The 20,784-nt window shown below is 72.1% G+C and overlaps 3 protein-coding genes across 3 annotated transcripts; 2 read left to right on the plus strand and 1 right to left on the minus strand.

Annotated features, from left to right (window-relative positions):
* Window positions 1-131: 131 nt before the first annotated feature.
* LOC309594299 (cadherin-1-like) lies at window positions 132-3,196 on the minus strand (the record flags this gene model as incomplete). The annotated part of the gene is made up of 8 exons (XM_082319856.1): window positions 132-344; window positions 589-724; window positions 874-1,016; window positions 2,079-2,168; window positions 2,249-2,424; window positions 2,515-2,659; window positions 2,731-2,886; window positions 2,975-3,196. 8 exons carry the CDS (start codon window positions 3,194-3,196, stop codon window positions 255-257), a joined length of 1,158 nt encoding a protein of 385 aa, XP_082175982.1. The 3' UTR covers window positions 132-254.
* A 1,034-nt stretch (window positions 3,197-4,230) lies between these two features.
* On the plus strand, window positions 4,231-10,069 carry LOC309594000 (B-cadherin; the record flags this gene model as incomplete). Its single annotated transcript, XM_082319211.1, has 15 exons — window positions 4,231-4,381; window positions 6,197-6,381; window positions 6,465-6,575; window positions 6,777-6,932; window positions 7,035-7,179; window positions 7,318-7,493; window positions 7,581-7,709; window positions 7,807-7,992; window positions 8,066-8,310; window positions 8,394-8,536; window positions 8,736-8,960; window positions 9,050-9,268; window positions 9,371-9,501; window positions 9,596-9,742; window positions 9,857-10,069. 15 exons carry the CDS (start codon window positions 4,231-4,233, stop codon window positions 10,067-10,069), a joined length of 2,562 nt encoding a protein of 853 aa, XP_082175337.1.
* Window positions 10,070-11,276: 1,207 nt separating this feature from the next.
* LOC309594211 (cadherin-1-like) lies at window positions 11,277-19,906 on the plus strand (the record flags this gene model as incomplete). Its single annotated transcript, XM_082319614.1, has 16 exons — window positions 11,277-11,333; window positions 11,448-11,562; window positions 15,483-15,703; window positions 15,807-15,938; window positions 16,027-16,182; window positions 16,254-16,398; window positions 16,528-16,700; window positions 17,081-17,209; window positions 17,326-17,511; window positions 17,597-17,841; window positions 17,963-18,105; window positions 18,237-18,461; window positions 18,712-18,933; window positions 19,023-19,153; window positions 19,407-19,550; window positions 19,694-19,906. 16 exons carry the CDS (start codon window positions 11,277-11,279, stop codon window positions 19,904-19,906), a joined length of 2,637 nt encoding a protein of 878 aa, XP_082175740.1.
* Between the last annotated feature and the right edge of the window lie 878 nt (window positions 19,907-20,784).

A 20,784-nucleotide genomic window follows, 5' to 3' on the forward strand; every position in this document is an offset into this window, starting at 1 on the left:
CAGCTCTGACCGGACCCAGGACCACGGCGCAGCCGCAGGGCTCCCGGCACCCCCCTGCCTCCGGGGCTGCCCCCCTGCCTGCGCTGCCCCGGGGCTCCCCTCCTTTCCCCCTCCAGAAGCCCTCTGTGCCCTGCCCCAAGGAAGGTGATTTTATTTTTTTGAGACAAACGCTGCTGTTTGAAGCCTTTAATGGTGCGGGTGGCGTGGTTCCCCCTCGGTGACCGGCATCGCCGGGGGGAGGACGTGCCTTTCCCCTAACTGCCCCGGTACGTTGTGTAGGAGTAGGGGCTGATCAGCAGCGGGAGGTGCAGCTTCTGGGCCGGGTCAGCGATGGTGAAGACGACCTGGGGGAGAGCGAGGAGGCAGCGGCTGGGATCCCCCTCCGGCAGGGCTCAGCAGCCGGAGCGGGGCCCTGAGGGATGCTCGGAGCAGAGCCGGTAAAGCCGGCAGCGCCGCAGGAGGGAGGCCGGGACAGGCAGCTCCCAGAAGCCTGGCGGTGGCCCCCGGCCCCCCATGGGCTCGTCCCCCCATGGCTTTGGCTACAGCCGGCTCCCGTGGCCCCCGGCCCCTGCTCCCCGCGCTCCGTACCTCCACGAAGGGGTAGAAGCTGGCGTGCCCCTGGCTCTGCCAGTACGCCGCCGTCTCAAAGCGCAGCTTGTAGGTGCCGGCCTTGGCCTGCCCCTGCGCCAGGAGGGGCAGGCAGCGCCCGTCCTCGTCAGTCCACCTAAAACCAGAAGGAGCGAGCCCTGCTGCGGCGGCTGTCCCCGGCCCTGCGGCCCCTGGGGCGACGGCTGAGCCGGCTGGCTGCCGGCTGGCTGGTGGGGCAAAGGCGGCGGCATCCTCTGCCCGTTTCGCTGCCGCCGGCTCTCCTACCTCGCCACCAGCTCCGTCCACTGCGGCCCCGGCTCCTGCAGCTGTGCCAGGCGGATGGCGAGGCCGGCCGCCGGCAGCCCGGTGGCCGTGTTCAGCACGTGGGTGGTCAGGGAGCCCTTCACCGCTTCGGACATGCCTTCGGCCTGAGGCAGAGGAGCAAGCGGGGCTGGGATTTGTCCCGGCAACGCCGGCTGCCTTCCCCCCCTTCCGCCGTGCTGCGGCAGGCAGGGCCACAGCCGAGCCCCCGGCTGCCCCCAGCCCCGCTCACGTCCTTCCCATGCCGTGGGGCTCGGCTCCGGGCTCCCCGCTCGTCCCGGTGGGCTGCGGCACGGTGGCAATGGCTGGCCCAAGGAGGAAGCAGCCCTGTCCCGGCAGCCCCGTCTGCCCGCCGTGTCACGTGCGGGCGGACGTTAACCCTGCAAGCGCTCCGGAGCTGCCTGGTGCAGGCAGCCAGCGCGGGGGTCAAGGGCAGCGCTGGCGGGGGGCGGCTCGGCCCCTTCCCCTCTGGGACGCCCCGGGTCCTGCTTGGCGGGGTGGGAGCAGAACCCGGGGGCTGCGTCCCGCTGCTGCCGGCCGGGCAGGCCTGGGCTGCCTGCCTGGAGCGGGACCAGCTCTCGCCACCATCCCGGTACCGGCTCCAGGCCTCGGCTGCTGGCTGAAGCGGGGATGCCGGAGAGGCACGGCGGTGAGCAGGGGCAACTGGCTGCTTACCTGGCTCTCCTCCGTCCCGCCCGGCCAGGGGCCCGCAGCCGGCGACACCGCGCAAAATGCCATCCCCTGCCCCGGCCGCCCTTCCTGGCACCGCGGCCTCTCCCCACGGAGCTGGTGAGGCTGGATGCCGCTACCCCAGCGCGGGGCTGCAGCACGGCTGGGCGCTCCTCCCCGGCTGGGCTGAGCTGGCGCAGGTGGCTTCCCCCTGGGAGGTGCGCCCGGGAGCCCCACCGGCACCCACGCTCCGGCAGCACCGCGGCCCTGGGGCTGGTGGACCAGAGCCCAGCGGGACATCGTGGTGCCGGGCCAGGAGGAGCCGCGGCGGAGCTGCCATCCCGGTCTCACCTCCCTCCCTCCCTGGAAAGCGCCTGGAGTGCCTCGGCGCTGCGGCGGCCGGGCAGGCGGGGGCTGCCAGGAGCAGGCAGCGGCTTCACCGCGGTCTAACCCTGCCCGTCCGCCTGCCGTGGGGGCACGGGGTGGGCTCGGTGCCTCACCTCCACTTTGATGAGGGCGGTGGCGGTGGCCCGCAGCCCGTACCCTTCCATGTCGGTCGCCTGGATCTGCAGGGTGTATTCGGGGACCGCCTGCGGCAAGAGGCTGTGTCAACCCCAAACCGGGGGGTGGGAGCCGGGCTGGGGGGTGACAGGCTGTGCCCGGGGCTCACCTGTGCCACCAGCCCCGCCTCGGCCACGGAGATGGCCCCGGTGCTGCTGTCGATGGCAAACATGCGGGGCCGGGGCTGCTCCGGCGTCTGGCGCAGGATGGAGTAGACCACGACACCGTTGGTGGAGCTCACGGCGTCATCCGCGTCCGTGGCCAGCACCTGCAGCACGGGGGTGCCTGGGAGCGGGCGGTTAGTGGGGACATCTCCCCGTCCCCCCCGGCACCACCGCCCCGGCACCGCCTCCAGCTCGGTGGTGGCGGTCTCACCTGGCTTAGCCCCCTCCCGCACGCTGCTGTGGAAAACCGCCTCCGTGAAGACGGGCCGGTTGTCGTTCTGGTCCGTCACGGTGATGATGATCTCCATGGGGTCCTCCACGGGCTGCCCGTTGGCTGACACGGCGTGGGAGAAGAGCTGCGGGGGGCACCGTCAGCCCGCGCGCGGCCTCGGGGACTGTCCCCTCCCCGTCCCGGCCCCCCACTCACGATGTATTTATCCATCATCTCCCGGTCCAGCGGCTTTGTCACCTCCAGCCACCCCGTCTCCCGCTCAATGGTGAAGATGCCCACGGGGGGGGTGTCCACCCCCTGCCCCGTGATGCTGTAGAAAACCTTGGTCTCCTTGTCCTTGTTGGATTTGATCTGGCGGCGAGGCGCAGGGGGGGTTAGAGGGGTCCCGGCGCTCCGGGGACCCCCCTGCCCCGCGCCCCATCCCCGCGCGGCCACGTACCTGCGCCAGCTTTTTGGGGAAGGGCCCCCGCTCGTTCTCGGCGACGCTGATGGGGGGGATGACCCAGTCCCTCTTCTGCCGCCGGCGGCCGTGGCCGGGCTCGGGGAAGGTCAGCGTGTCCTGCAGGACGGGGAGTGGGGCTGAGGGGCCGGGGGGGCAGAGCTCTGCCCCGGCGCTGTTCCGCTGCCCCCCCTGCAGACACGCAGCGGCCCCCAGCCCCATCCTACCGGCAGGAGGAGGAGGAGGAGGAGGATGAAGGTGCAGAGCGACATGGCTCCGGCTGCTCTGGCTGCTCCTCTGGGTGCTTCACTGCGGCCGCCTGTGACCTTGGCCAAGTCCTGCTGGGAAAGCCCGGTGCCAGCCCACGGGTGCCAGCCCATGGGTGCCAGCGGGCGCAGGCGGGGGCCCAGCCGCCGCTGCCGGCCCTGGGGGTGCCCAGGAGGGACGCGCGCGGGGGCCCGGCACCCCGGGAGCCCCCCAGGGCTCTCTCCCACGGGGGCCACCGGTCGCTGCAGGGCTGGGGCGCGCGCACGGCCCCGCCACGGGGTCCCGCTTCGCTCCAAAGGCGGGGCCCCCCCGGCAGCCCGATGCACTGTGGGGTGCTGAGGACCCCCCGGGGCGCTGAGCCCCCCGGCAGGGTGGGTGCTGAGGACCCTCGGAGGCCCCGCACCCAGTGCGATGCGAACCCCAGGCGATGCGGGACCCCCCCGGGTGCCGGGGAGGGGGCAAGGCCGCGGCGGGTGCCCGCCGGGACCCCGCGGTGGGGGTGAGCGCCCCGACCCCCCCGGCAGCCCCCGCCGCAGGGTGCCGGCCCCCGGGGCGGGGGCTTGCGGGTCCGCAGGGGCCGCAGGGGCAGGGGTCGCCCCGGGAGGGGCTCAGCCCCGGCATGGGGCCGGGGGGGCGCGGGGGTGTCGGGAAGGGATCGGGGTGCCCGGGAGGTGCCCGGAGGGACCAGGGGCACCGGCAGGGATGCACGGAGGTACCGGGGAGAGGGCGGCGGGGGCACGGAGGCAGCGGGGGGGGGGGCACACGGCGGGAGTCGGCGGTGCCGGGGGTGCCCGGGGGGTGCCGGGGGGTACGGAGGGGTACCGGGGGGTGTCAGGCGGTACCGGGGGTGCCCGGGGGGTGCCGGGGGTGCCGGGGCGGGGCGGGGCGGGGCCGCCGCCTCACCTGGAGCGGCGCCGTGCGGCGGGGCGGGGCGGGGCGCGGCGGGCGGCGACCGGAGCGGCGGCAGCGGCGGCAGCGGCGGCGGGGCCATGCGGGGACCGCGCTCCGGGCTCTGCCCGCTCCTCTTCATCCTCCTCCTCCTCCTCCCGCTCCTGCCGGCGGCCGCCGCCGCGCTCGCCGCTCCGCCGGCCCGGCCGTGCGTCCCCCCGGGGCTGCGCCGCGGGCCGCTCCCCGCCCCAGGTAACCGGGCCGGGAACCGGCGCCGTCGGGGCGCGGCTCCACCCGGGGACCCCTCCGGGATGCGCGGCGGGGGGCACCGGTCGTGCGGGGCCGGGAACGGGGCTGCGACCGGCATCGGGACCGGGATCGGGACCGGGACCGGGACCGGGGCGCCGGTGGGGCGGGCGGGCGGGCCGTGCTTGGCCCCGTTTTGCTCCTCCCGCCGCGGCTTGTGGGACCGGCTCTGGGGCCGGCTGTGCCCCCCCATCCCCGGGCCGCGGGGTCGGGGCTTTTCGGGGGGAGCTGGCACTGCCCAGGCTGTGGGGCTGGCCGGGGTCCCCGCGGTGTGGGGCTGGGCCGTGGGGCTGGCGGTGCCCCCCTGGGCCGTGGGGCTGGGCCGTGGGGCTGGAGGTACCCAGCCCACCCCATCTGGCCCCACCGGGGCTGGTGGCGGCTGATGCCAGCGCTGGTGCCTCTGGTCCAGCCGTGGGGCAGCCACCAGGGCAGGGCTGGGTGCCCGCAGGGTGGGTGCCTGGCGCCGGGCTGGCGATGAGGCTGGTTGCCCCCAGGGCCACCCTTCTCGGGCGCTGGGCAGGAGCGTGGTGCCTTGGGCTGCGGAGTCCGGCCGTCCCGGCCCGAGGCTGGGCAGGGGCTCGTTGCCACCGGCTCTTGGCCCGGTGTTGCCCGGGCCTGTTTGCCCGGTTTGCTCGGCAGCGTCCCGGGGGAGCGGGGCTGCTCGGGAACCGCGGCTGGAGCCAGCGCTCACCTAATGGCTGCGGAGCACTAAAAGCACTCCTTGGCGGTAAGTGCTCTCGCCATGCCAGGAGAGGCCCTGACCTCTGCCTGCCTCGGACACCGCATCCCGCTTCCTTCGGCCAGGTTTGCCGGGCAGCTCCTGCCAGGCTGCCGGGAGCGGAGCTGGGCTCTGCTGGGTCCCTGCCATGGGCAGGGGCGGGGGTCCGGCCACGCCGCTGCAAGACCCCTCTGCGGGCGGCACGTGGCCCGGGCAGCGGCCATGGGGCTCCACCGCTGCGTCGAGCGGGCACGGTGCCCTGCGGGCTCTGTGCGGAGGGACCCCTCCGCCGGGGCTGGAGCGAGCCTGCGGACCCGGACCCCGCTGTGCCGCCCAGCCCTTTGGTGGGGAGCAGGGCTGGGGGCTCCCCCGGGCTCCCCGGGCCCCGGCCCCGCTTGCCAGGGTGGCTGGCACCCTTCTGGCCCCACTGATGTCCCTCATGGTGTCCCTTATCGCCGCCATCGCGGCTGGGAGGGGCCCTCGGCGCTGCCCTCCAGGCATGGCTGCTGCTGTGAGGGGCCCCGCCGTCGCCCCGGGGCTCACTCCCTGCCCTGGCGTGGGGCACGGCTCTCCTCGCCCCACTCCACCTCTCCCCCCGCTCCCGCAGCCCCCCAGCCCCGCTCCCCGTCCCCTCCCGGCTCTCCCGGCCGCTCAGCCCGGGCGGCCTCACTGCCGCCGGAGCTGGCTTAGCCCTGCTAATCCCCCCGTCCTGCCGCCCGGCCGGGGGTGCAGGGCCTGGGCCGCATCCAGCGCGGGGGGATGCGGCGTGGGGTCCTGGGGGGGGCTGTGCTGTGCCCCATGTGCTGGCCTTGGGGGGCTGGGAGCCCCGGGAGGGTGACACACCGGGTGGGGAGGCTGCGGCAGGGCTCTGCCTGCCCAGGAATTTCCCTTCATCTACGAAACAAAGCCGAAACCTCCGGAAACCTCTGCCGAAACCGCCGTGCTCCCGGCATCCCCCTCCTCTGCCTCAGGAGGCTGGGGGGGCGCGGGGCCCTGGGGCTGCTGTCCCCCCCCGGCCACCCTGACCCCCTGCCCTCTCGCAGCGAGCTCCGGAGGCTGCGCGGGGCCGGATGGGACCCGGGAGCCCGAGGACGTCGGGGCGCGGGAGGACGGGGACCCTGTGCGGCTGCCGGGGCCGAGCAGGGTGCTCGCCGTCCCCCCGTCCCGGGATGCTGCCGGCTGGCCGGCCCCTGCCCGGCTCCCCGTGTGGAGCAGGCGGTCCCCCCAGGTAACGCTGCTGGCTGCCCCCCAACCTGTCCCCCGACCCCCCCCGGCCAGCTGCGCCCTCACCCACACCCCGCCGTCCCGCAGGAGCTCCCCGGGGCCCGCGCCGCTCCCAGGAGGCGGAAGAGGGACTGGGTGATCCCCCCCATCAAGGTTCCCGAAAATGAGAGGGGCCCCTTCCCCAAAAAGCTGGTGCAGGTACGGGGGGGGGGTCGGGCTGGGTGGGGGGCTGGGGGTCCGGGCGCGGAGGTGGGGGCCGCTGGGCGGGGGGCTGGCCGCGGCTGCGCCCGTCGAAGGTGGGAGCGATGCCGGCGGTGGCCGTCCCCCCGGCATCAGGGCAGGGTGCGGTGCCGCTGGGGGGGCGGGGGGGGTACTGAGCCCCGCCATGTCTCCTCCCAGATCAAATCCAACCGGGACAGAGACACCAAGATCTTCTACAGCATCACGGGGCAGGGGGCGGACGCCCCCCCCGAGGGCGTCTTCACCATCGAGAAGGAGTCGGGCTGGATGAAGGTGACGCAGCCGCTGGACCGGGAGAAGATCGACAAATACCACGTAGGTCCCTGCCGGGGGGTGCCGCGGTGTGCCGGTGTGCCGTGCCGGCCTGCCGTGCCGGCCCACCGTGCCAGCCCCACTGCTCACCCCTCCGCCTCGCAGCTCTTCTCCCACGCCGTGTCCGAGAACGGCAAACCGGTGGAGGAGCCGATGGAGATCATAATCACGGTGACGGACCAGAACGACAACAAGCCCCAGTTCACGCAGGAGGTCTTCAGGGGCTCCGTGCCGGAGGGAGCTTTGCCGGGTAGGACCCTGTGCCGCAGGGAAGCTCTGCCTCCCGCCGGCCACGTCCCTCGGGGAGAGCCCTGGGACCGACCCGTGGGGGATGTGGGTGCCCCGTCGTCCCCCCGCCACCCCACTCACCGGGACGCCGCGTCCCCAGGCACCTCCGTGATGCAGGTGACCGCCACGGACGCGGATGACGCAGTGGAGACCTACAACGGCGTCATCGCCTACTCCATCCTCAGCCAGGAGCCGCGGGAGCCCCATCCCCACATGTTCACCGTCAACAGAGCCACCGGCACCCTCAGCGTCATCGCCAGCGGCCTCGACCGGGAGGTGGGCTCTGCGGCACCGCGGGGTGGGCAGTCCCGGCCCTGGGCCGGGGGCTGACGGGGTGTCTGTCTGTCTGTCCGTCCACCGCAGCGCGTGCGGGAGTACACGCTGACCGTGCAGGCAGCCGACCTGGACGGCGAGGGGCTGACCACGACAGCACTGGCGGTGATCGAGATCGCGGACATCAACGACAACGCCCCCGAGTTTGACCTCAAAACGGTAACGCGGGACCCCCCCAGCGGGACCCCCTCCCCGCGGGCCAGGGCCAGGCCGGTGCCCACCAGGCTGTGGTGCTGACGGTGGCCCCGACCCGCAGTACGAGGTGGCCGTGCCGGAGAATGAGGCTGGGCGGGAGGTGGCCCGACTGGCCACCACCGACCTGGATGAGCCGAGCACGGCGGCGTGGCGAGCCGTCTACTCCATCCTGCGCGGCAACGAGGGAAGCGCCTTCGCCATTGCCACCGACCCCGCCAGCAACGAGGGCGTCCTCCGCACCGCCAAGGTGTGTGTGCCCCCGCCGTGTCCCCCCCTCGCCGCCCGCAGTGGGGTGCTGCCCATCCCCTCCCTTCTCCCAGGGTCTGGACTACGAGGCCAAGAAGCAGTTCATCCTTCACGTGGCTGTGGCCAACGAGGCCCCCTTCGCCGTGAAGCTGCCAACGGCCACCGCCACGGTGACGGTCAACGTGGAGGATGTCAACGAGGCGCCCATCTTTGACCCGCCGGTGCAGCTTGCCCGGGTGCCGGAGGACGTGCCGCCGGGGCAGACCCTCGCCTCCTGCACGGCCCAGGACCCCGACAAGGCCCAGGGGCAGAGGATCAAGTGAGCGGGGCCGGGGTTGGGGTCGAGGTCTGGGGGGTCCCCGCCGCTCCCCGCCGTGGCACCGGCTCCCCTCTGCCCCCCAGGTACCTGGTGGGGCACGACCCGGCGGGCTGGCTGGCCGTGCACCCCGAGAACGGCCTCGTGACGGCGCGGGACCACCTGGACCGCGAGTCCCCCTTCGCCAAGAACAGCACCTACGCCGCTGTGCTGCTGGCTATGGATGACGGTGAGGGCTGTGAAAGGGGCCCTTGTTCCCGCCGTCCCGCGTGAGGGACATGTGCTGCCGTCACTGGGAATCACATCCCGGCTCCGGCACGGAGCGGTGCCAGGGGCTGCCCGTCCCCACCCCTGCTCGGGGCATCCCCGTCCCCATGAGGGTCCGGGATTTGGGGGAACCCCCCCTCCAGCATCGCTCCTCCCCGCAGGCTCGCCGCCCGCCACGGGCACCGGCACCCTGCTCCTCACCCTGCTCGACGTGAATGACCACGGCCCCGAGGCCGAGCCCCGGGACGTCACCGTCTGCAACCGCAGTCCCCAGCCGCAGGTCCTCACCGTCACCGACAGGGACCTGCCCCCTAACACCGGCCCCTTCCGCGCCGAGCTCAGCCACGGCTCGGGGGACAGCTGGGCCGTGGAGGTCGGCGATGAAGGTAACGTCGGGGGGATGCTCGGCGCGAGGCTGGCTGCGCCGTGGCGGCGTTACCGGTGCGTCCCCCCGCGAGCCACCCATCTCGTGCAGGTGACACGGTCACCCTGCGGCTGGTGGCACCGCTGGAGCCAGACCTCTACAGCGTCTACCTGCGGCTCCTCGACCAGCCGGGCAAAGCCCAGCTCACCGTCGTCACCGCGCGGGTCTGCGACTGCGAGGGGCCGGTGCAGAGCTGTCCCCAGAGACCCCAGCCCGCCACCGGCCTGCCCTTCGTCCTCGCCGCCCTGGGCGCCCTCCTGGCCTTGCTGCGTGAGTGGGGGGTCCCCGGGGGTCCCGGTGCTGCGGGGCTGCACCCCGCCATGGGGTGGGGGGGGACACACACGTCCCTGCTGACGCCGCTGCTCCCCCCAGTCATCCTGCTGCTGCTGCTGCTCTTCATGAGGAGGAGGAAGGTGACGAAGGAGCCGCTGCTGCTGCCCGAGGACGACACGCGGGACAACGTCTTTTACTACGGGGAGGAGGGCGGCGGGGAGGAGGACCAGGTGGGTGTCTGGGGGGACCAGGGGGGCCGGTGCCAGCACAGGTGGCTTGCCCCTGCCCCTCTCCATCTTGTGTGTGTCCCCCCCCCCCCCCCAGGACTACGACCTGCGGCAGCTGCACCGCGGCCTGGACGCCCGCCCCGAGGTGCTGCTCCGCAACGACGTGGCCCCCACCCTCCTGCCGGCCCCCCAGTACCGGCCCCGTCCCGCCAACCCCGACGACATCGGCACCTTCATCGAGGAGGTGAGCCCTGGCCCCGGAGGGGACGGGGGGACGAAGTGGTTTGGCACCATTCCCCCCGGCCGGTGGCATTCCCGGCGCAGAGGGGACGGGCGCTGACCCCCCTGCCCCCCCCAGAACCTGAAGGCGGCCGACACGGACCCCACGGCCCCCCCCTACGACTCCCTGCTGGTGTTCGACTACGAGGGCAGCGGCTCGGAGGCCACCTCGCTCAGCTCCCTCAACTCCTCCGCCTCCGACCGTGACCAGGACTACGACTACCTCAACGACTGGGGCAGCCGCTTCAAGAAGCTGGCCGACCTCTACGGCGGCGGGGAGGAGGACGACTAGGACCCCCCCCGGCCCCGCTGCCCCCCGCGCCTTACCGCTGCCTGTGCCTTGGGGCTGCCCCCTCCCGCCGTGCCCCCCGCCTCGGCGGCAGCCCCCTCGCCTTCCTCTCTTCTCTTTTTCTTTATTTTTTTTTTAAATGTATGAAATAAAAGTAGTGTGATGCTACGGATGAGGTGAGCGGGTGCTGGTGTAAGTTTTAATAAAGAATGTGGGTTTGTTTTTTTTTTTTTAGATGCTCCAGCCTTTGCATGGCTTTGTGCCCTGGGAGGGGGCCCCAGGGAGCTGCTGCCCGCCCCGGGGGTGGGTGCTGCCCCCAGCCCCGCTGTGGCCCCCCCAGCCCCGTTCCCCTTGCCCGCAGCAGCGCCCACCGGCTCCCTGCCCCAGCGCGGTACCTGCGGCATCGCCCATGCCGGGGGCATTGCCCGTGGGAGGCTCCCCCGGGGTGTCCCTGTCCCCGCGGGGTGCAGCGCTAGCCCAGGTGGGCACGGGCAGGGCACCGAGCCCCCCACCCTGTGCCCCACGGGAGCGGCACCGGGCCTCGACGGTGCCAAATCCCTCCTGGCCTCGCCATTCGCCCCGTGCCGGGGCAGCCGGAGCCCTGCTCGCCCGCTGCCACCCCGTCCCCCCGGGGTGACCGTCGCCCCTTGCGCGGCGGTGCTGGCACGGGCAGCCCCCGGCCCCCACGGGACCCCGGCTTCGCCGGCCGCAGGGCCACGGGCAGTGAATCCACCCATCGATGGGGCCGAGGGCTTCGTGGCCGGCGTGGCCGGGGGTCTGGCTGCGGCCGTTTCCCCCCGGTCCCGCGCTCAGCCCCGGCCGCGCTCTGCCCCTCGCCCGGGAGCCGCCGGTGGCACCGGGGGTCCCTGGGGGGGTCCTCCGTGCCCTGGGGTCCCCCCGGCTTTGCTGTGGCTGGGGACGGAGGGGGCTCCTGCCGCCCACCGCCCCCCTCCCCAAGCTCCCACGGCCCTGGACGGGCACCCGCGGAGCCCCGGCGCCCCGGGGGCTGCACGGCTGCTGCCGGGGGCACCGGGCGCGGACGGGGCGGCACCGCCTCCCGGCGGGGCGGGACGGGGCGGGTCCCGGGGGGGGCGCAGCACCTGCGGGGCGGGACCGGGACCAGGACCGGGACCCACCTGCGGCTCCGCGGCGGCAGCGCCCCGATCCCTCCGGCACCGCACCGGCACCGCACCGGCACCGGCAGCCAGCCATGGGGCGGCGGGGGGGCTGCCCGGCCCCGCTCTGCCTCCTCCTCCTCCTGCTCCAGGTGAGGGACGGGACCGTGGGACCCCGCCGGGGACCGTGGGACCCTGCCCGGGGCGGCGGGACCCTGCCCGGGACCGTGGGACCCTGCCCGGGACTGACCACTCTCTCCGGGCAGGCCGACCACCGGCGGTGCGAGCGGGCAGCACCGTGCCAGCCCGGCTTCGCCGCCGAGACCTTCGCCCTCACCGTGCCGAGGGACAGCGTGGCGGCGGGACGGACGCTGGGACGAGGTAAGGTGGGAGCCGTGGGGACGGGACGGGTGCGTGGCACTGGGGTGGCCGTGGGGACGGGCTGGGTGTATGGCACTGGAGTTGGCAACAGGGGACAAAGACGTGGCTCCGTGCCCGTGTGGTGCCGGGGTGGCGATGGGGACAATCTCTGCCCGGCTTTGTGGGGATGGCGCCATGGTGGTGGTGCCATGGCGGTGGGGACGGTGCCGTGGCGGTGGGGACAGGCTCGGTGCACACCGCCGCAGGTGGCGTTGGGGTCAGAGCTATGGCTGCGTGTCCATGCACGGCGGTGGTGCCGTGCCGAAGGGCCGGGGCAGCGCAGGTGCCGGTGATCCCACCGTGGCAGAATGGCGTCGGGGCGCGGGGGCAGCGGGTGCCTCTCCCCGGGGTGCGCCGGCGCGGGCGGCGCTGACTCAGGCGGCGCAGACCTGTTGGGGCCGGCAGGCCGGGGCGTGGGGCCGCGCAGGCGCCCGTCCTGCCCCACGCCTCGCCCGCCCGCGGGGTCCCGGCACCCGGGGTTCGCGGGGCCCGCCTTTCGCAGCCGTGGAGCCGAGCCCCCGGTGCGGCCTCCCCGGGTGGCTCTTGGCGTGGGGACGGTGGCGTCTCACCACGCCGGCACAAAGTCCCCATCCTGGTGTGGCAGGTGCGCGGCCGCCGCCCAGGCTGCCAACGGCCTCCCTCTGCCGCGCACTGAGCCCTGGCCAGGGGACCCGCTGCCGCTTTGGGGTGCCCTGCACATCCCTGCCCCCTGATCCATGGGTGCCAGGCGGCTGCGCCGCGACTGGGTGCGGGCTCCCAGAGCAGCGCTCAAGCCATCCCCATCTGCGCCGATTAATGGTTGACGGTGGTGCTGGCACCACCGTCTGCCGGGGGGCGGCTGGGGCAGGTGCAAAGCACCGAGCACCGCACCGGTGCCGCTCCCAAGCCCCCCTGGCTCCGGAATGGCTTCGCCTGGGCTGCGGGTATCGAGCCGGGAGCCGGACCCTGCCCCGCAGCTCAGGAATTGCCCGTTTGTTAGCTTTCGGGTTGATCAGTAACGAAGCCGCCGCCTGTGGCGGTTCGGCCCTTCCCGATACCAGGGTGACGGCACGCACGTGGCCTCGGCGTCTCCCCGCCGCGCAGGGCTGGCCTCCAGAGCCGGGACCTGCTGGAAATCCCCAGTTTTGGGTCCCAGGTGGAGACGGGGCGTGGGAGGAGGGAAGGGGACGTCTGCCCGTATGGGCCATGTGCCAGCCTGGCGATGCCCGGCCGTGCCACGGCGATGCCCGGCCATGCGGGTGGACGAGCATGGTGGGTGCTCGGCGATGCCACCCCCCTGCCGTGCAGCATACCAAAGCCCGCGGCCAGGCTGCGGCAAGGGCGGGCTGACGAGCCAGCCTGTAATTAGGCTGATGAGTTGAGCGCAATGTTTTCCCTCCAACAGGTCCGGACAGGCCCCGCATGGCGGCTGGGCCGGGGAGGCAAACACCTGCACGGGGGCCGCGGGCGCCACGGCGTCCCCGGGGCCGGGCCGGGCCCCTGCGGCTCTGCTCGGCGGGTCGGGGGGTCTCTGGGGTGGCTCGGCCCCATGGGACGTGGCAGGGGTTGGGACGCTGGCCCGTCAGCCCTGGGTGGGGGAACCTCGAGAGTGTGAAGTCACGGCGAAACTCGGGTGACGTCAGCAGGTGCGCTGGCGGGACGTGCGGCTCGCAGCACCTTCGCCCCGGCTGCCTGTGGGTGAGCCCCCCCCCCTGCCAGCCGCCGGTTCCCGCCCCGGCACAGCCGCGCTTGCGCAACCCACGCAGAGCGGGCACCGCCAGGGTGGTGGCACCCAGCTCTGCCCGTGAGTCAGCCTGTGCCCAGCCCCGGCGAGGCGTCACGGGACGTGGGTGGCTTGGGGGGCTGCCCTGGTCCCCGTCCTGGTGCGGAGGCTCAGCCCCCTGCCCCGGTCGGCAGCCTGGTAATGCAGGGGGTCTGGCTGCCCCAGCGCCCCAGGGGTGGTGGCGGGGGGCCTGGAAGGGGGGGATCCCCCCGAAGGACCCCCCCAGCTCTCCTCGCCTCCCGCCCCACCGCTCCCAGAGAGGAGAGGGGCCCCTGGCTCCCAGCCCCGGGGAGGGGAGGGCTGGGGACGGCTTGCCGTCAACTCAGGAGCCGGAAAAACAGGTTGTGCACGGCGGGGCGGGAAGGGAGGGAGCGGGCGCTGAGCACCGAGCACTCATTGCACCCAGCGTGGGGCTGGGGGCTGAGGACTGCCCACTCGCTGCGCCCATCCGGCACGGTGCCAGGTCCCGGGTGCCAAACACTGCGCCTGCACCCATGGGTGCCGGGGTGCCTCTCCCCACCGCCAGCCCCCGCTGCGGCAGCACCCGGCCTGCTCTGGCACGTTCCTGCCCAGCCGGCCCCACCGGCTCCCACAGCCTTTGCCGGGGGTCCCGCCGTGGGGCCGAGCTGGGCTGCCATCGCACCGGCGGGTCCTCCCCGGCTGCCGGGGCTGGGTCAGGGGCACTGCGGCAGGCAGGGGGGCAGCCCCCAGCCCGGGGCTCGGCTATCGCTCCCCACCCGCCACCTCCGAATTCCTGGGCTGCGCGCGGGCTGACGTAACCCTGCGGGGCGGCGGGGCCGGCCCCGGCAATGGTGGCATCAGCCCTGGCAGCGGCCTCGTGCCCAGCGTTCGGGCATGCTGCGCTGCCTCCCACCCCGGGCACGTCGCCTTCCCGCAGTGAAGCCACGGCACCCACGCCATGCGGTGCGGGTCACGCTGGGGCCAATGGTGGCCGCGCTGGCGGGGGCTCCTGCCTGGGTGCTGCTGGCTCAAACAAACCAGCTCCCAGACAAAGGGTGTTTGTTCGGAGCTCCCGGCAGCGCAGTCCCGGCTCATGTGATGCCTGCTGACCGCTGCGGCACTGCTCGGAGCCTCCCCCGGGCTTGCCGTGGCCCCCCGTGTGCCAGTCCCGGCTTGTACCGTGCCCCAGCAGGGTGCCAAGCTGGTGACGCCAGGACACTGTCTGCCCCGGTCTGTGGTGGGTGCCTGGCGTCCCTGGGGACCCCCCGCAGCAGAGGTGTTGGAGGTGCCGAAGGCTGCCTGGGCGGGCTGGGTGCCCCGGCTGCTGCCCTGCGCCACAGGTGCGCCGGGGCTGGCACCTCTCTGCCGCACAGGTTGATGTTCCCTTCCTGCAGCCCGGGCTGTCCCTGCTGCAGGTCACCGGTCATGCGGGGGCTCGGGGACCCCCACGGGTCGCCAGGCACTGGGGCATGGTAACCCACCGGCCTGCAGTGCCCCGTGGATCAGCCCCCAGGGCTCCCCCGGCCAGGGTGCTGGGTGCCAGCGCCCATGAGCAGGCACTGACCTTGTTTTTATTTGAAAAGCAGCCGGAGCAGCACCAGCACCCTCTGCTCGCTGCCACGGGCACGGCAGCGGTGACGCGCCACGCATGGGGACACGCTGTGCCACAGGGATGCACCGTGCGTGGGGATGTGCCCCATGGCGGGGGCGTGCCGTGCGCGGGGATGCGACGTGCACCGTACGTGGTGCTATAGACAGGGATGTGCCACGCGCAGCAGGGACGCGCAGTGCTGAGTGCCGTTTTCCACGGGCTGGCAGGGATCCCGTGGTACGGCAGGTTGTGCCGTGCCCGGTCTCGCACCAAAGCCACGGCAGGGATGCACTGAGCATCGAGCTGCACACGCTGCCCGTGCCCAGGACGGGATCCTGGCAGGGTGCGTGGCACCGTGCCTGGTGTGTCGCCACCGTGCCTGCGACCCCACAGTCCCCCCGGGCCTCTGAACCGCGGCCGCATTGCGTGTGCCCGTGTCGCGCTGTCCTGCGCCCTCCTGCTCTGCCGCCTGCCCGTCCCGCGGTGCCTGGGCGCCTGCTCTGCCCTCACCGGCTCCCCCGGGGCGGCACCGGGAGCCCCCCGCCCACTCGCTCTCCCTGTCCCCAGTGAGCTTTGCAGACTGCGGCGAGCAGCAGCGCGCCGTGTACCTCTCGGACGACACGCGCTTCAAGGTGAGCAGGGACGGCGTCGTCTCTGTGACCCGGCCCGTGCAGCTCCAGCAGCGGGAGATCAGCTTCTCCATCCACACCTGGGATGCGGCAGGCAAGAAGCATTCGGCCAGGGTGACCCTGCGCAGGCAGCGGCACCGTCGCCACCACCACCACCAGGTAAATCACAGCCCCTCTCCCCGGGGCCACTGCATCCCCCCTCCCCGGGGCAGAGTGTGCAGAGGGCTCGGCAAGGTGCTGAGTCGAGCCACTCTCACCGCAGGACACGGTGCCTGATGTGCTGACATTCCCCGAGCCTGGCCATGGCCTCCGGCGGCAGAAGAGGGACTGGGTCATCCCCCCCATCAACTGCCCCGAGAACGAGCGGGGACCCTTCCCCAAGAAGCTGGTGCAGGTATGTGGCCCCGCGGGGATGGGGCGCGGGGCAGGGGGGTCCCCGGAGCGCCGGGACCCCTCTAACCCCCCCTGCGCCTCGCCACCAGATCAAATCCAACAAGGACAAGGAGACCAAGGTTTTCTACAGCATCACAGGGCAGGGGGCGGACACCCCCCCCGTGGGCATCTTCACCATTGAGCGGGAGACGGGGTGGCTGGAGGTGACGAAGCCGCTGGACCGGGAGGAGATGGATAAATACATCGTGAGTGGGGGGCCGGGACGGGGAGGGGACAGTCCCCGAGGCCGCGCGCGGGCTGACGGTGCCCCCCGCAGCTCTTCTCCCACGCCGTGTCAGCCAACGGGCAGCCCGTGGAGGACCCCATGGAGATCATCATCACCGTGACGGACCAGAACGACAACCGGCCCGTCTTCACCAAGCAAGTCTTCATCGGCTACATCGAGGAAAACGCAAAGCCGGGTGTGTGGGGGACGGCGAGCCGGGAGCCCCGTGGCTGGGACCACGCAGAGCCCCGAGCCAGACCTGTGCCGGGGTGTCCAGTGCTTTTGTCCCACGAGTAAAATCTCCCCTGCTTGTCCCTGTGCCCAGGCACGTCCGTGATGACCGTGAACGCCACGGACGCAGACGATGGGATCAACGTGAACAACGGCATCATTGGCTACTCCATCCTCAGTGAGGAGCCCAAGAGCGCACAACAGATGTTCACCATCGACCCACAGAAGGGCATCATCAGCGTCATCGGCACGGGGCTGGACCGGGAGGTGGGCACCCTTGCTGCGTCCCGGGGGACTGTGCGGCAGCTCCGCAGTGGGACTTGCCGCGGGGAGCCGGGGATGCCGGAACCCTGGGGTCCGGCCAGTTTGGGGACTTGCCATCCCTGGGTCACTGTCCCCTGCTCTGGGTGTCTGCAGCCTCAAGCCCATTGGGGATCTGTGTTGCAGGGGCCCCCAGCCCTGCCGAGCCCCGGGAGTGGGTGGACTGCCAGCCCTTCGGGTGGGCAGCGGGGACGTCGGCAAGCGTCTGTGCTGGCGGTGAACACCATGGCTGGAGAAGGGTGGAAGAGCAGGCAGGCGATGCCCCTGGAGGAGGGGGACATGCCGGACCCCATCCCTGCCCTAACCACAACGATTTCGCCTTGCAGACCACTCCCAACTACACGCTGATCATCCAGGCTGCGGACCAGGAGGGCAATGGCCTGACCAACACCGCCACCGCCATCGTGGAAGTCACCGACGCCAACGACAACCCTCCCGTCTTCAACCCCACCATGGTACCTGAGCTGGCTACCATGAGCCGCCACCCTCCCCGGCCCACCACGGCACGAGCCCCCCTGCCCTGGGGTAACCGGGACCATGCGGGTGACTGTCCCCATCCCCTCCCTTGCAGTACGAGGGGTCCGTGAATGAGAACGACGTGGGGGTTGTGGTGGCCCGGCTGCATGTGACAGACCAGGACATGCAGGGCTCCCCTGCCTGGCAAGCGGTCTACCACATCAAGAGCGGGGACCAGGACGGTGACTTCAGCATCACCACCGACCCCAAAACCAATGATGGCATCCTGAAAACCGCCAAGGTGGGTCCTGCCGTTGCGCAGCTGCCCCGGCGCCGGCTGCCAGCCTGCTGGTGCTAGCCGGCTCCTCTCTCCTTCCCCCCTCCAGGGCCTGGACTACGAGACCAAGAAGCAGTACGACCTCGTGGTGACGGTGGAGAACGCCGTCCCCCTCACTGTGCCCCTGTCGCTCTCCACGGCCAGCGTCATGGTGACGGTCAAAGACGTGAACGAAGCCCCCATCTTCGTGCCCCCAGTCAAGACGGTGAAGGTGATGGAGGACCTGCCGCTGGGGCACCAGGTCACCTCCTACACGGCCCAGGACCCGGACAGGGATCAGAGGCAGAAAATCACGTGAGTGGGGGGGTGCCAGTGGTGGGGGGCGATGCTGGGGTGCCCGGGGGGCTGCGCCGGGCTGTGCGCCCCTTCCCGCCCGCCAGAGCATCCCCCCCTGCTGACCCCTCGCTTGCCCCAGGTACCGCATGGGCAGTGACCCCGCGGGGTGGCTGGCCATCGACCCTGAGAACGGCATCGTCACGGCAGCCCAGCCACTGGACCGGGAGTCGGTGCACGCCATCAACAGCACCTACAAGGCCATCGTCCTGGCTGTGGACAGTGGTGAGGAGCACCCTGCCTTGCCCTTTGGGAAGGGGCTGCTGCCACCCACCCGTGTCCCACCGGGGCACCTGGGGCAGGGGCCGGGGCCAGGACGCCCTCCCCAGCTGCCTTGCTAACCCCCGGCCCCGCAGGGTCGCCGGATGCCACCGGCACGGGGACGCTGCTCCTCCTCCTCCAGGATGTGAACGACAACGGGCCCATGCCGGAACCTCGGATCTTCGCCATCTGCAACCGGCAGCCCGAGGAGCAGACGCTGACCATCGTCGACAAGGACCTGCCCCCCAACACCTACCCCTTCAAGGTGGCACTGGAGCACGGCTCCGGCTCCAACTGGACCGTCAGGCTGAGCGGACAAGGTAGGTGCCGTGCCGTCTGGCCCGGCCACCCAGCTTTGGTGCGGGGCGGTGGGGGACGCCGAGCGAGGGCCAGATCCCAGGCCCCCTCGGCTCTCTGCGCTCCCCCACGTGTGGCCGGTGCCGGCCCCCGCGACGGGCACCGGGCTGGGGAACTGCCACGTGGCAAAGCCCCGCGCCGGTGCCGAGTGTGTCCCCAAACCGGGGAGCGGGGACCTGTCTCTGAGCCCAGCCCCTCTCTCTGCTGCGCAAGACCTGCTGGTGCTGAGCCTGGTGAAGCAGCTGGAGCCGGGGGAGTACAACGTCTTCCTGAAGCTGACTGACGGGCAGGGCAAGGCGCAGGTGACGCCGGTCAAAGCCCAGGTGTGCGACTGCGAAGGGCCAGCAAAAAACTGCGAGCGGCGAGCGTTCGTTGCCACCGGCCTGGGCGTCCCTGCCATCCTGGGCATCCTGGGGGGCATCCTGGCGCTGCTGAGTGAGTACCACGGGATGGAGACGGGGACGGGGACGGGGACGGGGCCACCCTCGCCCCGCCACCCTGACGCCAGTGCCTTCTGCTCGCAGTCCTGCTGCTGCTGCTGCTGCTCTTCGCCAAGCGAAGGAAGGTGGTGAAGGAGCCGCTGCTCCCGCCGGAGGATGACATGCGGGACAACGTCTACCACTACGATGAGGAGGGTGGTGGCGAGGAGGACCAGGTGGGACGCCTGTGCCGGGCCAGAGCCTGCCCCTGAGGCCCCGGTGGCCGGTGGTGGCCTCGCTCCCCGAGCCACGACGGACGCTTGGGGTGCATGAGGCTGCCGTGGACCTGCTCGTCCCCGTGGTCACCGGTGCCCGCGGTGCCCCCGCTCCTTCCTGCCCTGGGGTAGCCAGCGGCAGGTCCCAGCGCGGCGCTGCCCGCGGCCGTCCCTCGAGCATCATCTCCTCATGTCCGTCCCTCCCCACCGCCAGGACTACGACCTGAGCCAGCTGCACCGGGGCCTGGACGCCCGCCCGGAGGTGATCCGTAACGACGTGGCCCCCCCGCTGATGGCCGCCCCCCAGTATCGGCCCCGGCCCGCCAACCCCGACGAGATCGGAAACTTCATCGATGAGGTGAGCCCTGGCCCCGCGCGGCGCCCTGGGGGTGGACCGGGGAGGGGTGAAGCCCCCATCGGTGCAGGCACCATCGGGGTGCCCCCCAGCCGGTGGCGTTCCCGGCGCAGAGGGGATGGGCGCTGACCCCCCTGCCCCCCCAGAACCTGAAGGCGGCCGACACGGACCCCACGGCCCCCCCCTACGACTCCCTGCTGGTGTTCGACTACGAGGGCAGCGGCTCGGAGGCCACCTCGCTCAGCTCCCTCAACTCCTCCGCCTCCGACCGCGACCAGGACTACGACTACCTCAACGACTGGGGCAGCCGCTTCAAGAAGCTGGCCGACCTCTACGGCGGCGGGGAGGAGGACGACTAGGACCCCCCCAGCACCCCTCGGCCGGCAGCCGCCCGCCACAGGCGCCTCACCCCATTTCACCCCACCGGACTCGCGTTGGCTTTCACCCGGGGGCGGCCGAGCCCCCCTCCAACACCCCCTCAACCCGGTGTCCACGTCCCCCTCGGTCAGCGCAGGGGAAGCTCGGGGTCAGCGGGTCTGGGGGGGTTTTTTGGGGAGCCTGTGTGTTTCCTGGCCGCCCCCTCGGCTCCAGGCAGGGCATGGGGCCATTTGGTCCCTTCCTCGTCCTGGAGCCGAGGCGCTCCCGGCTGCACACGCCAGGATCAGCTCCCCTTCCCCGGCGGGGACAGGACCCCGCCGCCTCCCTCCCTTTGCCGCGGAGGGGAAAAGGTTTTTCTCCGGCGCTCTCCGAAATACCTCGTGCTCCCAGCCCCGGCGCAACCGCCGACCCGCCGCCGCGCTCGGCTCGGGAACCCAGCGCCGGAGAAGCGGGGCGGCCCCGGCTCTGCCCCTCCGCCGGAGCGGGGCGAGGTGATCGACAAACGCAGACCAAAGATGTGCCATCACGCGCTATACCTGAGGGAATTATATTTGATAAAATAGTTCCAGGCAGATTTCTATTTTTCTGAATCCCAGATTACGATATGATTTCCTTCTGTGTCGTGCCAGGTGTAATTATCGTGCAGTCAATGAAAGGCGCTTTCGGAAATCAACGAGCTTTACTGAAATTCTGAACACTGTGTTTAGCTGTCGTTATGGTTTGTATTTTTTATCATGGGAAAAGGGTCTGATGTGGGCTGGGAAGCCAGCAATGGTCTAGTGTTAATTGATTGTATGGTTTTTATACAAAATTGAAATAATAAATTGTTTTAAGAAAACTAAAAGCCTTTTTCTCTGGG

This window comes from Platalea leucorodia (genome assembly GCF_965183815.1).
Source record: "Platalea leucorodia genome assembly, chromosome: 8".
NCBI classification, from domain to species: Eukaryota; Metazoa; Chordata; class Aves; order Pelecaniformes; family Threskiornithidae; genus Platalea; species Platalea leucorodia.